Genomic DNA, 17,254 nt, shown 5'->3' on the forward strand with positions numbered 1-17,254 from the left:
ATCTTGATACTTATTAAAATCAAATATTTTCTTATTAAACTCCATATAAATAACAACAATAGTAATATTAATAATACTATTGAACATTTGTTTTCTGAAATAAAACAAAACATAGAGAGTAAATATGAGTAAGCACTGTTACTCAGAAATTCTCATGCAGGAATAGGCAAGCTATTAATGTGGTGTCCAGTCTGTATGCATGTTCCTACTACAGAAATGAACCAATTAGTCAATTGGTATAGAATTAAAAAAAATCTGAACTCAGCAATTTGGCTTTTGCATATCACACTCCTAAATCTACATTCAAAACTATTGTTCCAAATTGTCATTATTGGCGATTTTTAAAAGAAGATTTGATACATTAGTTGAAAAAGTATGTCAATCTCTTATAAATTACACAGATATCTACTAGTTAATCCAGTATTAATGTATGCCCATTTCAATTTTAGAACACATTCAAATTATATTAATTATGCAATAATTAGAGTTTCTGATCAACTTCATTGTTTCTGTTAAATTATAAGACTTCTTTTTAACTTCTCAGGAATTATACTTTCTCAGAAATAGGGCAAAAGTTGTTCTGGACTGTGTCATTTTTATTGTCATACTCCATGCTCGGACTCAATTGAAGCCTGCTTCTTTAGACACTTATGTCTTTTGGCACTTGTTCCTAAAATTGTTTCTTCAATCAGTCCATATAAAAGAATTAAATCCCTGTGATTAGAGGTTTAAATTCTAGTGTTTTTCACTGAGTTCACAGGGTGTTGGCTGTTCTCTTGATTGACTTGGTAGTGCTGTCTCTGTTGAGATTCTGTTTTCTGTAGTCTGGAGCCATTTACTCCTGTCTTACCTACTTTATTTCTTATATGCATATGACTTTATTCATATCTTGGCTTGATTTCATTTTTTTTTTTGCATTACAATAAAAATATTTAAAAAGAAATAAAGTCACAAAATAAAAAAAATATTCAAAGTTAAGTGTAGAACTGGATATTATATACATACTGTAATGTGGTTTTTGTTCAGCATATTTATTTTGATATGCATTTTAAAATAAGCATTATTTCATGATTTAAGTGATTATTGAACCTACAGTGAGTTATGTTATAATTTTAAGATAAATACGAGCAGCAACTACAGGACAAGCAAGGGATAGTAGTGTTCAGATTAATGAGGTATCTTCATTTAATTTGTGCTTCATCCCTATTTGCCATGTTTCTTGTGAGTTTCTTCCATTTCTTCTAGTTCTCACACACTGACTGAAAGAGATTCCATTCTTTTTGTCACCCCAATTTGTGTCCTAGGAGCCAGAGGTGGGTTTCTACCAGTTTGGACTGGTTTGGTAGAATTGGTTGTTATGATTCTCCATAGTTTGGAGAACTGGTAAATCGGGCCTCTGGCTAACTCCGCCCCTCTCTGTTGCTTCTCCGTTCCCTGCCCAGTCAGGCCCTGTTGCACATGCGCAACATCGTGCGCATGCACAACATGCCTACAGCCTGCTTTTGCCCACCTGCTAGGCCAGCCATTGCTGCCTGCCTTTCACTGCAGCCCTGCCTGATCTGATGATCTCTCTGGGTGAGTGAAGTTCTGCAAGCCCGGTTGCGCTTCCCCCACCACCACCACTTGTCTTTTGTTTTGCCCCTTCCCCCCAACTTATGTTTTGCCGCCGCTGCCAGTCACCTTTCCTCCCCACACCACCACTTGCCTTCCACTGGGGAACACATGGAGAGGCTCCTGTTGGCTCTGGCCAGGTCAGAGGCTGCTTCTCTCTCCTGCTGCTCCAGCTGTGAGAGTGAGAGAGTCTTTCCTGGCACAGCAAAAAGCTTGCAAATCCCCCTCCCTTTAGGAAACTGCTCCTGGGCAGTAGAAAATCAGCCCAATTGAATCCTGTTTCTCTCTGTTGCCCAGGAGCCTTTCCCGAAGAGAGGGGGACTTGTAAGCTTTTTGCTCTGCCGGGAGAAGCTCTCTTGCTTCCCAGCAAGAACAGGTGAGACAAGTAGCCTCTGACCTGGCCAGAGCTGACATGAGCCTCTCCATTGTTCCTTCCAGCTGAGTTAGGCTAATCCTAACCCCAACTGAGCAGCCCTGATCTGCTTTCTCACAGGTAAGCCTATGAGTCATGCTAGCCTCTCCCCCACTGTTCCCAGACCCTGCGGGTGCCCCCACCATCTCTGGACCGTACTGCCCCCCCACCATTACTGGGCTAGGCTGGCTGGCTTCCCCATAGCATAGCTCCATCCTGGCGGTGGTGCTGGCTGGAGCTTAGCTAGCTGGCTTGGCTGGATGGCTTTCCCACTGATGCGGCCCCATCCTGGAACCCCCACAATCTCTGGACCTTACTAGGCCCACCTGCCATCCCCAGGCTAGGCTGGCTGGCTTCCCCAACAGCACAGGCCCATCCAGGCAGTGGCGTTGGCTAGGGCCTAGCTAGCTGTCCCCCCCACCATTTCCTGGCTTGGCTGGTTGGCTTCCCCACCGGTGTGGCCCCATCCCGGCACTGGCAATGGCCGGGGTTTAGCTAGCTCCCTCCCACTGTTCCTGGGCTAGGCTGGCTGGCTAACCTCACCGAGTCATCCTTGGGCCTCCCAGGGCTTTGCTCAGCTCAGCCTGGGCATTGCCAGGCCTCTCCCACCTTGCACCCATCCTGGACTTCCTCCTGCCTGGCCACCAGCTTCTTGACATGAGCAGAGGCTGCTGGTTGGAGCTGGGCTCCCGCAGCAGTGAGTGCCAAGAACATAGCTAGAATTGGAAGAGGCTGCACATCTCTGGTGGAAAGAACCAGAGGTTCTTGATGTGAGAGCAGCCACCACCTCACTTGCACCTTCTCATCCAATCTGCCAGGTGTTGTCCTGGTTCTTTCCACCACAGCTGTACAGCCTTTTATTCCAATTCTAGCTTTGCCATTGGCACTCGCCACCGCTGGAGCCCAGCACTGTGGTTCCCCTTGCTCCAACCAGCAGACTTTGCTTGCGTCAAGAAGCTGGCAGCCAGGTGGGAGGAGGCCAAGGTGGAGCACCATTTCCAGGCCAGTCTGGCTGGCAGATGGACAAGCAGGCAGCCCTCAGAGAAGAGCACTGCATTGGTTGATGCGGTGATGGCAGCAGCTGGAGCATGCCATGTTCGTTTGCTTTCTCTGCTGTGCTAGGGCTGAGAGGGGCAGCGGAGGTGCCCTGAAATGGAAGGTGGGAATTCCTGGGGTTGCTTCCTGCTGCTGAGCCACCACCACCCGCCACCCTGACATGTTGCTCTGAAAGGGAGGGTGGGTAGATGTCCTGGGGCTGCTGCTTTCTTTGTTCTCCTGCCACCTGAGCTCTGGAGCTCGCCGGATCAGTTCATCCTAGACCAGGTGTGTGTGTGTCATGAGAGAGAGTGTGGTGTGTGTGTGTGTGTGTGAGAGAGAGAGAGAGAGAGAGAGAGAGAGAGAGAGAGAGAGAGAGAGAGAGAGAGAGAGAGAGAGAGAGAGAGAGAGAGAGAGAGAGAGAGAGAAGGAAGAGCAAGAAAGAAAAAGCAAGAAAGAAAGAGCAAGAAAGAAAGAGGGAGAGCAAGAAATAAAGAAAGAGAAAGAAAGAAAAAGAAATAGGAAGAAAGAAAGAGAAAGTAATGAAGGAAGGGGGAGAGAGAGAACTCTGTACTATTATTTTTAATTGTTCTATTATTTATCATATATTAATGTTTTACACTGTCCCTACACCTAGAGTGATTTTATTGCCTTTCTTTTGCCCACATATTTTTCAGGGTTTACATGTCTATAGTCCAGAGCATAAATACATGTGTTTTTAACAGAGTTGAAAGGGACTATGGAGGTCTTCTAGTCCAACCCCCTGCTCAGGCAGGAAAACTGAGGATGCCAAACTCTGAGCAGAGGTCCTGGGAAAGGTGTCAGAATAACAGAATAACTCTTAGAAGGGACCTTGGGGGGAACCCTATACCATTTCATGTGGTCATGTGACTGAGTGGATGGGGCCAGGTGACCATGTGATTGGCAAACTAAATACAAGTGGTCCTCGCTTAATGGCCAATTGCTTAGCAAGTGTTCTAATTTATTATGGATCTCCCCAGAGCTACTAGACCTGTTTTTGGAATTTTGACAGACATGCAACACACACACACACACACACACACACACACACACATCCTTCTAATTCTGCTATTCTATGATTCTGTAAGGAACTCCTGCTGGAGCAGGGGGTTGGACTAGACGATGACCTCCAAGATCCCTTCCAGCCCAGCCCTAGATTGCTGTGCTGTTTCAAAGAGTCTTTTGAAGCCAGGATTTGTGTCCTTCCTTCCTCTTCTTTTTTCCTCTCTCCCCCTTCCTCCCTCCCTCCCTCTTTCCATCTATCTATCTATCTATCTATCTATCTATCTATCTATCTATCTATCTATCTATCTATCTATCTATCTATCTATCTATCATTCACTCATTCATTCACTTTCTCCCTCCCTTTCTTTCTCTCTCTCTTTTTCATTTTTTCTGCCCCTTCCTTCCATCCCCCTTTCTTTGTCTATCCCTTTTCTTCCTTTCTCTTTCTTTCTCTTTCTCTTTCTCTTTCTCTTTCCCTTTTTCTTTTTTCCCTTTTCTCTTTCTTTTTTCTTGTATCTTCCTTCTCTCTTTCTCTTTCTCTCCCTCCCTCTCCCTCTTTCTTTCTCTCTTTCTCTCGTTTTCTTTTTTCTCTCTCTTTCTATCCCTTCCCTTCCTCCTTCCTTCTCTCCTTCTAAAGCTAAGAGACCTACCTGAAATAAACACACACACACACACACACACACACACATACACACACAAAATTCCAACTAACTACTTCCCAAGCACCCAGCAGCATCACTCGCCTACCAGGAAACCCCACAGCAGAGAGAAAAGTGATGAGAGTTCTTCTAGGCCACACTCCCAAGGACTTGGTGCAAATGGGCAATCATGACTGATCCTGTTTGCACCTGGTCCCATGTTGCCTGGAAAGGCTGGCAGGCAAGGCTTCCAGGTCCAAAAAGGGGCTGTGGGTGGGACTTCCTCCTCTCCCTCTTTTGGGGAGATTTTTAAAAAAAGAACTGGGAAGATGTGCGCTGCAGCCTCGCCCACCCCACCAACAGCTTGGGCTAGGCAGTGGTTCGTCTTTCCTGGCTGCCTGAAAGTTTATCTTCCTCTGCGGCTGGTGGCAGAGGAAAAGGCAAGCCAGCCAGGTCAGAGCCATCACAACTCAGCTCCTCACCAGCCTGCATCTCACCCCCTGCCCAGATTATCTGGAAGCTGCTGGAGCTCACTTGCCAGGAGGTACGAGGGCAGGAGGCAACCAGGAAGCACAAGGCTACGCCACTCGCATCGCCCCTCTGCCAGCCATCCCTCCCTCACCGGGCCAAGCATTTTGGCAGAGTGCAGGCTGCCACTGTGAGAACAGTGCAAGCTCCATGGGATGAAAGGTGTGGCTAATGGCAGGGAAGGAAGATCCACTTTGGCAAGGTTTGACTACCTTTCAGTCTCTGCTTTGGGCTGCCGCCTGCTGGATCTCTGCCCTGCCTTGGGTCCTGCATCAGCCCACAACAAGGGAACATGCCACTTCCAGGTCAGCCTGGCCGATGGATGGGCGAGCTGATGACCCTTGGTGGAGGAATTTTCTCTCAGGCCTCCAACATGGAAGGCCCTGCAGAAGCTGAAGATGAGCCCGAAAGGCATCCGAGCCTTGCCATGTTCTTCCCAGGCAGCCCTTTGGCTGAATGCAGCAAACCCAGTGTGGATCTTCCTTCTTCACCATCAGCATTAGGAGCTTGCTTGTGCTGTTCTCATAGTGGCTACCCGCACTTGCCCAAAGCACAGGGTTCGGCAGGTGGTAAAGGGAAGGGGTGGCAGGCAAAGGGGCAGTCATGCTCCCTGCCCCTGTCCCCAGCAGTCAAGGCCCAGAAGCTGTGGAGAATTCAGGGACGAGATACAGGTTGGTTGGGACCCAAGTGGCAAGGGTTCAGCCCTGGCTCACCTTCCTCTCTGCCATCAGCAAACAAAGCAAGCTGGAGGCTGGGGATAGTGGTGGGGGAAGCCAGCTTGGATGCGAGCTCTGAGGATGGTGGTAGCGGACTAGGCTGGCCTGGAAGTTGGGACTCAACCGGGATTGTGGTGGTGGCAGTGGTGAGGGCAGCAGCAATGGCATGGTGGTGCCAGCCTAGGCCTGCCCTGGACTGGAATCAGGAGTCAACCGGGGTTTGTGGCAGCAGTGGTGGTGAAGGCGGTGGTGGTGAATGCGGTGGTGGCAGCATGATGGTGGTGGCCTAGGCTGGCCCAGGAGTCAGGACTCAACCAGGGCTTGTGGCAGGGGTGGCAAGTAGGCGACCAGGGCTTGCAGAGCCTCACTCACCCAGGGAGATCACATCAGGCAGGTCCTTGGCGGAAGGCAGACAGCGATGACTGGCGGGCAGGCGGGCAGGCAAAGGCAGACTACAGGCAGCGATGGCAATGGACAAGGTAAGGAGGGGCAGGGTAGGCAGGCAGGGGCAGTCAGTGGTGCAATTTGCTGGTTCTCCAAACTGCGCAGAGTCATAACAACTGGTTCTATAGAACCAGTTCGAACTGGTAGAATCCCACCCTTGCTTTAACATTTAAAAATGACTGAATCTTTCTCTGCTTTTTTTTGTTTTTTTGCTAATTTTCTGGATACAATGGAATATTTGTGTCAGCCTTCCCATACAAATAAGACTTTCTGCAAGATAATTTGGCAAGTCTGAAGGTACAAACTTCCTGCTTTTAGCCATCTGATCAATTACAGCAGGTCCTTCCTGAGTTTCTTTTTCTGACTGTTAAACTAATGGGTACTTCTCTCTCTTTCTTGTCTGATTGTTTCCCAGGCTACATCTCTTTCCCTCATTCCCACATTCCATTACAATTTCCGATGGCATATCATCTGCACTTTCTCTAGCAGTAAAAATAACCATCATCACAACCTCATTTATACTGTCATCATTTAATGATGACAATCCGCAGTTGAAAAACTCAGAGAGAATCAGATGCTCTCAAACTGAACCATATGTAATATAATGCTTTGGAATGGGGCTCTATTCTGTCAATAAATATAATGTTACTAATAACTACATAACAACAATTCGATCATTTCCTTAACATATGTGAAGGATGGAAAGGAACTCATACAGTTTCAAATGCAGGCTACTTCCATTTGCTCAATGCACTGATTTTCTAATTGAGCAGTCTAATGTCAAAGAAGCAGTCCAAACTTAAAGATATGAAACCCAGAATATTAGAGTCAGATTGGACCTTAGCTTGAAGTCTCCATGATATCTATTGTGATCTCAAAGAAATCCCTCAGAATCAGTGCCGCAATAAGATGAGTGGTATATAAATTTAACAAATAAAGAAATAAATACTTCAGGCAATCTTATCACTTTAACAAAATAAGCACCTTAATTCATTCCTTCAAACTGAAGTATACGTTGATATCCTACCTCCAATATCTGAGAAGTTTAACATATTTCATATCAATACTCTTTATTTTTGTAACTGATCTGATCAAAGTGTTAAAGAGGTAGCTGTCCAATAGCAGTTATATACTTGGTCATAGACCTTCACATTATTGAAAAGTGAAAAAATAAAATAAAAAATGGAATGATATAATCATGAAGTTTATTTTAATTAAAATTAGATATATATATATTTTTAAAAAAACCATACTCCCATTTATTTAACTTTTATTTCCCAAAGGTAATTTTTTTTTTTTAATAATTTGCAATTATAAAGCATAGTGTACCCCCTTGTATTCACCTCTGGAGAAAGAAGCTAATTAGATATTCCCCCATAGGAACTCTGCATATATACAAAGAAAGCTTCATATCTGGTTAATTGTTGATGATTCTTATCTCATTTATTTGTGCTTTTTCTGGAAGGAAAATAAAACTAAATACAAATTTATTTTTATTCATTTGAAAGAGAAATGGCCTTTTAAATCCAGCTACAATGAAACCTATTGTATCATTGAGGAAAAAAAATGAGATATTGGAAATAAAGATGCCCATAATTGTCTGCTCAGCCTACAAATGTATGCCTAACTTTGAAGTTCCATGATGGATGATTCACTTTGGTGTTACATTGTACTGAATGGAAGAAAACACAATTGCAAATACCAGGAAAATTAGGTCTGGACAAGGCAAAACAATGTGACATAAAATAATTATAAATGGATATAATAAACCTTAAATGGATTATATGATTAAAAGAGTTCTGAAGAACTTAGCTCCTGAAATATCGGACTGGATAAAGCATTTGCATTTTTATATTTGTCATGACTACTCCATTTAAGGTATACAGTTTTTTTCTCTCTTTCCTACAAAGCACTATTTTAGAAATACTGCATGCATGATGTATATATGTCTGGCTGTATGTGTATTGTGTGTGTGTGTGTGTGTGTGTGTGTGTGTGTGTTTGTCATGACTACTCCATTGAAGGTATACAGCTTTTCCCCCTCTTCCCCATAAAATGCTATTTTGGGGATAGATAGATAGATAGATAGATAGATAGATAGATAGATAGATAGATAGATAGATAGTGTGTGTGTGTGTGTGTGTGTGTGTGTGTGCACGCATGTGCAGGCACGATTATTTTCAGCAAGAACTATCTGAACATGCAGTTAGTGGAAATTATAGATTATTTACAGTATATGAAAATTAACTGAATTACTAAATGGTACTGAAAAATAATCTGGAAGGATAAAAATCCATGTTATGGTATCACATTCTAAATTTGAAAACTATAATATCAAAGCAATGAAAACTCAACTGAAGAAAATTATTGAGGGCCTCATCAGCATTATGGTTGCCCTCAAAGGGCCAGTTGCATATAAGACTATGTATCATATTAGTTCAAGTGTGCATTATGTCTAAGTCTCAGTAGGATGCTGTAAGTCTGGATCTTTGGGGGTATAAGGAGGCTGTGGATCATGTGAAAGTGTAGTGGTCAGTCTCTCCCAGCAGGCAGGTCATGTGATGGGATGCTAAGTGAGTGGTTGGCCCTTCTCTCTTTCCTCTCTCTCTCTCTTGCACTACCTCCTGTGTTCTCCTTCCTCTGCTCCTTTGTTGATTCCTCATACCTCCCATTCGCTCAAGCACTTCTCTCACTTGGCTTGCCCCATAGAAGCCTCTCCTTTCCTCCCTATTGCCTTCTGTCCCTCTTACTCCTCTCCTTTTCTTGCCAAATCTCCCTCTTTTTATCTCCTCTCTCTCCAACTTCCTCCTCTTTTTCTCTCTTCCAGATATATCACTTTCTGGGCCTCACAGCTTCAGCATCCATCACTGTTCCAGCCCCCCATGCAGTCACCCAGTGCCCAACTGGCCTTTGCATACAACACTCATTGGCTGGAGCTGCATGTGCTGATTCTGGGGTCTCCATTGAGCCCTGGCAGCTCCACAGTTCCAGCTGACTCCTGTCCCCAAGGCTGGGTGCTGCTGCTGGCAACAGCCAAGACTGCTGGAAATGACAATCAGCTGGAGTCATGTACACTGATCCCAGGGCCTCAGCAGAGTCCCAGCAACACTGCAGCTCCAGCTGATTCTCCCCCAGACCTGTGCAGTGCTGCCACCAATTCATCTCACTCCCCCATTACACACACAATCCAATTGCCTTTCACACTTTCTCTTTCTTTCCATCCCTTTCCTTCCCTCACTAGCCATTTGCTCTTAGACAGAGGGCGCTGCTGCCACTGACAAGACACCCCCAAAAAGTGAGGAGGTTATCAGTCAATCATGTCCTCCTACTAGTCTGCTTGCAAGCCAGATCTAAACACATCTTGGGCCCACACATCATCTAAACACATCCCCCCCCACTTGAATTGGATATGTCTAGTTTAGATCAAATATTCAGGTTTTTACTTTTGAAAACTATGAGAGAGACAGAAAACAGATAATTGGGACCTTGTAGGTCATCTAGTCCAACCCCCGACCAAACACTACACACACTTCAATAAGTAATATTTAGTCTATTTACTCTGCAGATAAATATGAGACTTGTAACTATTACAACTCTTTGCAATGAGATCTATAGACAGAAATTGAAAATCATCTAATTGTAGAAATTTCTTCTTTCCTGCCCTCTTTCCTAGACAGCTATTGCTTGTTCAGCTGCTGTTTTGCTTGTACAAGATGGGGATATAAAGCTAAAAAGGGAGAATGTAACTTATTTCATAATTACTCAGTACTTGTTCACAGTGCAATAATCTCAATGTTCAAAGTTTTGACTTTAATTAAAATAAATTGACTGAACTGATTTACAATCAGAGAAAAGAAAAGATGAGATAAATGCCTTAATAATACTATTCCTAAGGCACATAAAATATTCATAATTAATATTTAGTTCATCATGGGACCAAAAACATCAGATTTTTTATTCATATCATACAGAGATCTCTGTTGATTTTGCTAGAAGGAAGGAAGGTAACAGATAATCAGAGTTGGAAGGGACTTTATAGGTCATCTAGTCCAACCCCCTGCCCAAGCAGGAAACCCTACACCATTTCTGACAAATGGCAGTCCAATCTCTTCTGGAAGGTCTCAAGTGATGGCAATCCCACAACTTCTGAGGGCAAGCTGTTCCATTGGTTGATTGTTCTCACTGTCAGAAAGTTTCTCCTTATTTCCAGGTTGAATCTCTCCTTGTTCAGTTTCTGTCCATTATTCCTTGTCTGGCCTACAGGTGCTTTAGAAAATAGCATGACCCCTTCCTCTCTGTGGCAGCCCCTCAAATATTGGAAGATTGCTATAATGTCTCCCCTGGTCCTTCTCTTCACTAAACTAGCCAAGCCCAGTTCCTGTAACCGTTCTTCATATGTTTTAGTCTCCAGTCCCCTAATTATCCTGGTTGCTCTTCTTTGTACTTTTTCTAGAGTCTCCACATCTTTTTGATAATGTGGTGACGTAAACTGCATACAGTACTCTAGGTGTGGTCAGACAGAGATAGATAGGCAGATAGAGAGATAGAAGAAAGATGAGTTAGAAGTCTATATTTGTTTCTTCTATTGTAATGTAATTTGAAAATAAATGCAACAATATCAATATGATTTGCCATAGTTATTTTATTTCAGGAAGAATTGTTTGAAACTATTGTATTAAAAAATGAGACATATTTCAGTGAATTCATTCTGCTTGGATTTGGAAACCATCAGATGTTCTTCCTAGCGTTCCTTTTCATCTACATTGGAACCATGGTTGGAAACCTACTCATTATTCTATTAATTGCCCTCGATCAACACCTCCAAACTCCCATGTATTTTTTTCTTGGGAGCCTTTCATGTTTGGAGAGCTGCTGCAGCTCAAATATTTTACCACAAATGTTGTCTAACTTTCTTAATGGAAACAACATGATTTCATTTACAGGCTGCTTTGTACAACATTATTTGTTTGGTTCTTTTGTATCTGTGGAATGTTACCTGTTATCTGCAATGTCATATGATAGATATTTAGCTATATGCAAACCGCTACATTATGTCACCATGATGAATGGCAGAACTTGTTTCAGATTGATAGCGTTCTCTTGGATTAATGGTTTTATGGCAACAGCAGTAACCCAGTTTATCATGTCTCAATCAGCTTTATGTGATAATAAAATAGACCATTTCTTTTGTGACACCTTCCCAATCATAGACCTGTTTTGTGGTGATACCCATGCCTTCAAACTCTTTCTCTATATTTTAAGTTCAATATTTACTTTTCCACCATCTATACTAACTTTAACCTCATATGGTTTCATCATTTTAACCATAGTAAGGATGTCATCTAGCAGAGGAAAGCAAAAGGCATTTTCCACCTGTTCTTCTCATCTCTTGGTAGTCACTATTTTTTATGGCACATTGATGAGTATCTATGCAATACCAAACACCATAAAAGTAAGTGGTCTTCATAAAGTGTTATCTGTTATTTATACCATCCTAACCCCCATGCTTAATCCAATAATATATACACTGAGAAACAAAGAGGTGAAAAATGCCTTCCAAAGATTTTGTGTCAATCTTCTTTCTCCAAATTTATAGAAAAATCAGATATGCAAACATTTGAATGTGCCATTTTCATGCCATTCTACAGATAGGATTTCATCTTGCATTTTCACAATGTTAGTACTAGTTTTCATTTTTGGCTTGTCACTATGATAAAACTGTTGGGGGTAATTTTGTGTATGCATAAAATAGTAATTAAGTAGGATTTCAATGAATATGCTGAATTGATTTAAATTTAACATACTTTGGAATATATTCAAAGCTCTTTATTATTATTAAAACAAATGATGGTGATTGTATTTTAGTTATCTCTCTCTCTCTCTCTCTCTCTCTCTCTCTCTTTCTCTCTCTCTGTGTCTCTCTGTCTCTCTGTCTGACACACTCCCCGTCCCCTCCCTCTCCCCCCCGTATGTGTGTGTGTTTGTATATGCAAACACTCTCTCAAGATGACTGATTAAATGATGACCCATTTTCTTCTCTCTTAGAAACCAAGGATATTTTAAGAATTTTGGCCAGTTTCTATCATCCTTTCAGGAATATTTAAATATATCTATCTAACAACCTGGGATAAACCAGCATAGTAAATGTTAGTCCACAATTTTCAAAGAAGAATAGATATTCAATAGATTACATGGGGATGATAATAATACATGTTTTCTGAAGTTTTAATGTGTGAGATTCTTTCTATAAAGATTTTACCATTCCTCAGTATAAGTAGAAATAATATAACAATTTAATTAAGGTTTGAATTTACAGATTATGAAGAACAGCAGAAGGAAAATTGAATAGAATTGGTATTGAATATTATTAGCAAATATCGTTGGAGAAATTGGAGATTTAAACAAAAACCCAATTATTATGGATGGCATACAGAAATATTGTTTACTTGGAAGAGCATGTCGGGCATAAATTATATTGTATCCTGTTGGATGCCTATGTATTTTTCACAAATAATAAATTAACATAATTTAACAATAAATTATAAATTTATCTTGCCCCAAAAGGAGATAATTCTTATATTCAGATAAAAATATATTGCTGCTTATTTATAGTTAGCCTCCTAATTTGGGTTGGCATGTTTCAGTAATAAGATGGGAGTAATACAGTTGATTTATAAATTATATAAAGAGATCCCAGTTTTATGATTTCTTCCAAGGAATTAAAAGCTGAAGACAATTTTCAATTCAATTTTCCTAAAAGCTGATTAAAATTAATCTGAATAAAATAATCCTATTCACCATAAATACAATACCATGTAGAAATCCCATTTAAATTTAGGTGTAATGATTAAGGTGCTGGCCTAGAAACCAGAAGATTAAATTATGAGTTCTAGTCCTGCCTTAGATATGAAAGTCCTCTGGGTGATCTTGGGCTAATCATTCTCTCTCAGCTCAGGTTGTTGTTGTGAGAAAGAATAGGGCAAGGAAAGAGAATTGTGTATGTTTTTTGCCTTGAGTTACTTATAAAAATAATAAAAGAAAGATTTAAAACAACCTAATAAATAAAAATATTAAAAAAAACAGCTTTAGGAAGAAAAAAACCCTCAAATGAAGTTATTAACTTTTTACTTAAAAATAGGATGTTTTAACCAGAGCTATCAAAATTTCTGAAAGCTCTCAAAATATTGTAGAAATTGCTGTCCATCAGTAGCTGTAGAAGAAAGATTAAAAAACAAAAGTAGTATGAAATGGTTGCCTTACTGAAAAAAATAATTAATTAAAGTAATTACTTTAGTAATTTTAATAAAAACTAAACTAAAGCAAAGCAAATAAAACTGTCTCATATTTTACATTTTACATATTTTACAAACTTTTGTAAATTCTTAATTTACAAAATATTCTGCCTTGTGGACCAAACATCTAATATTATATGACATGTTGCAGAATTCTTTCTGCCTGCTTAAAGAACAATGTAACAATTTACATTCCTATTAACAGTTATGTTACCCAGTTTTATTTGAAATTATAATGCTGTTTGAATTTTTTGTTAAATTTCTTAATTTGATTTTTGGGTAGTAATAATAACTCTGAATGTATATATGATTCTAATAATTTTGTTATCTAATGCATATAAAATACATAAAAGTATGGCATTATTTGAGTATGATTTTTAAAATAAAAAACAGTCTTTTATGTTTTATCACAAGTATATTTTGTTTTTAATGGTTATTTTTAAGTGCTTTGTTTTTACTGTAAATTGGATACTGGATTTGTGGGTTTCTAGCAGACATCATTATGTTGGTTATAATATCCAAGTTAGTTTTTTGTAATAATAGAATTGAATTATTTTTCTGTGATATAGTTCTATATTTAACCCCAACCTCTTACACTTTCATCACTGTAGCTATAATGAGAATGCCTTTTACTCTAGGGAAACAAAAGGCATTTTCCACTTGTTCTTGTCATATCTTGGTAATTACTATTTTCTATGGGAAATTATATATGCAAGAGTATATTGATGAGGAAAGAGTTAAGCAGTACTTACAGAATGCTAATTTACCTCAGATACCTAAAGAGACTGAAAAAATGTTAGAAAGCAATATAACGATGATGGAGTTAACTGAAGCACTCAAGAAGCAAAATAATGGAAAGGCACCAGGCCCAGATGGACTTCCGGCAGAATTTTATAAAACATTACAAGAATCATTGAATCTTCCATTGCTAGAAGTTATGAATGAAGTTATGTATATGAAAGAAGAAGATACCTAAATCATGGTCAGAAGCCTATATTACACTTATTCCAAAAGAGGAGTCTGACCCATTACAAATTAAGAACTATAGACCCATTTCTCTACTAAATGCAGATTATAAAATCTTTGCTACAATATTGGCAGAAAGACTTAAAAAATATTTAAATAATTTTATCCATCCTGATCAAAATGGATTTCTGCCAAAGAGACAAATTAAAGACAATATGAGAGTAAGCTTGGACACTTTGGAATACTACGAGGCACATCCTGAAAAACAAATGGCTCTGATATTTCTAGATGCACAGAAGGCATTTGATAATGTGAATTGGCAATTCATGTTATTACTGTTGGAACAGATGGGTTTTGCTAGAAAATTTATTGAAGCAATAGAAGCTATATACTATAAGCAAACGGCAAAGGTAATGATACAGGGAGAACTGACAGACTCTATTAATATAAGAAAAGGAACAAGACAAGGGTGCCTACTATTACCTTTGTTGTTTGTGTTAACTTTGGAAGTGTTAAACAGAAATATTAGAGATGAAAAGAATATAAAAGGAATGAAAATCAAAAAGGAAGAATTTAAACTGCAAGCATTTGCGGATGATCTGGTTTTCATCTTAGAAGACCCTTTAGAAACAGCATCAAAATTGATAGAAAAGATAGAGACATATGGAAAGGTGGCTGGTTTGAAAAGATAAGACAAAGATTTTGACAAAGAATATGCTATTAAGATAAAAGGAAGAACTGCCAGATCTATTGAAAATTCAGGTCATGAATAAGATCAAGTACTTGGGGATATATTTGACAGCAAGATGTAGTACATTAAAAGAGAATAATTATATTAAACTTAAACAGCAGATAGGGCTAGATTTGGCAAAATGGGGAAACTTACAACTGTCACTAATAGGGAGAATTTCAACAATCAAGATGAATATATTATCCAGAATTTTATATTTGTTTCAAACAATTCCAATTAGGCTTGGAAAAGACTACTTTGAAGATTTAAATAAAATTGTGTTGAAATATATATGGCAAGGTAAGAAAGCGAGAATAAAGTTAAAACTTTTGCAAGATGCTAGAATTAGAGGAGGATTTGGTTTGCCTAATTGGGAGTTGTACTACCAAGCTACAAATCTGATGAGGGTTAAGGAATGGATAACACTAAGAAATACTAGATTGTTGACATTAGAAGGAAATGATTTGTGGTTGGGGTGGCATGCTTTTTTATGGTACAAAGGAACTAAAACACAGGGGTATTTTAGAAGACATTATACACGGGAGTCTCTGTGGTTAAACTGGGAGAAGATTAAAAGACAAAGTTATTTGAAAATTCCAGTCTGGTTATCAACTATTGAAGCATTTTCGTATCCTATAATATACAAAAAGGAACAAACAGTTAGATATGGTGAAATATTGAATGAAAAGGGTGAACTTAAATCTATGCAAAAACTAGAGGAACAAGGTATAAAGATTAATTGGTTTTCATATGCGCAAATACGCTCAAGGTATGATAAAGATTCTAAAAAAGAAGGTTTCTATGATAAATTGACTGATTTAGATAAGATTTTGACAGGTACTGATGAAAAGGTGATAAAAAAATTGTATGGATATTTATTAGAAATTAAACTAGAAGAAGAACAAGTTAAAGAAACTATGATTGCTTGGGGGAAAATTTTTGGATATGGGATTGATTTAGAGAAATGGCAAAAATTGTGGTCTCTAAATTATAAAATGACAATGTTAACAGCATATAAAGAAAATTTGTATAAGATGTTTTACAGGTGGCATTTTCCCCTGACAAGAATAGCAAGAATGTTCAAGAATAAATCCGAAAAATGTTAGAAATGTCATTAGACACCTGGCTCATATTACCATATGTGGTGGACTTGTGCGGATGCTAAAAAATACTGGACTAAAATCCACATGTGGTTGGAAAAAATGACAAAAAAACATATAGACTTGAAACCAGAGATATTTTTATTGGGAATTTTACCTGAAATATATAGTAAAGACTTGAAACACCTGATTGTAAATGTATTAACAGCGGCTAGGATTGTATTTGCTAAAAACTGGAAAAATGGGGAAATACCATCATAGGAAGAAATCATTAAGAAAATATTGGAATGTGCTGAAATGAGTAGATTGAGATTTGAAATAAGAGAACAAGAGGATAAACAATTTTATAAAATTTGGGATCTTTTCTATCAATGGTTAGACAATAAAGTACAGTAATGAAATATGTAGACTTTTAGAAAATAATAAATATATAAAGATGTACTTCTTTCTTATTATATCTACAAAATGATTTTAGGATAGATTTGGGATGGTAATATGAACTGTTATAAGATCTAAGTAAATTATGGTTATCTTGTAAAACATGAATGAATAAAAGTATAGTCAAATGATTGATTAATAATGATACTAAGATATTTAATTTTTGATTGACAATATGGGATTATATGTAATGTAATTGTAATTGAAGACTATGAAATGGAAGCACAAAACAATTTGTAAACCAACCGGCACACTGTATGTACACCTATGGAAGATAGCTTGATGTTTTTATGTTTTGTTTGTTGTTGTTTGTTTTTAA

At 39.2% G+C, this 17,254-nt stretch overlaps 1 protein-coding gene across 1 annotated transcript; it reads left to right on the plus strand.

Annotated features, from left to right (window-relative positions):
• Positions 1–11,180: 11,180 nt before the first annotated feature.
• LOC113427458 (olfactory receptor 2AP1-like) lies at positions 11,181–12,005 on the plus strand. Its single transcript, XM_026689972.2, has one exon. It carries the CDS (start codon positions 11,181–11,183, stop codon positions 12,003–12,005), a length of 825 nt encoding a protein of 274 aa, XP_026545757.2.
• The last annotated feature ends 5,249 nt before the right edge of the window (positions 12,006–17,254 follow it).

This window comes from Notechis scutatus, chromosome Z (genome assembly GCF_049901735.1).
Source record: "Notechis scutatus isolate UNSWTSFEM ecotype Mainland chromosome Z, rNotScu1.2, whole genome shotgun sequence".
NCBI lineage: Eukaryota > Metazoa > Chordata > Lepidosauria > Squamata > Elapidae > Notechis > Notechis scutatus.

Coding starts and splice junctions, on each gene's coding strand:
- LOC113427458 (XM_026689972.2), top strand. CDS start 11,181: ATGGTTGGAAACCTACTCATTATTCTATTAATTGCCCTCGATCAACAC.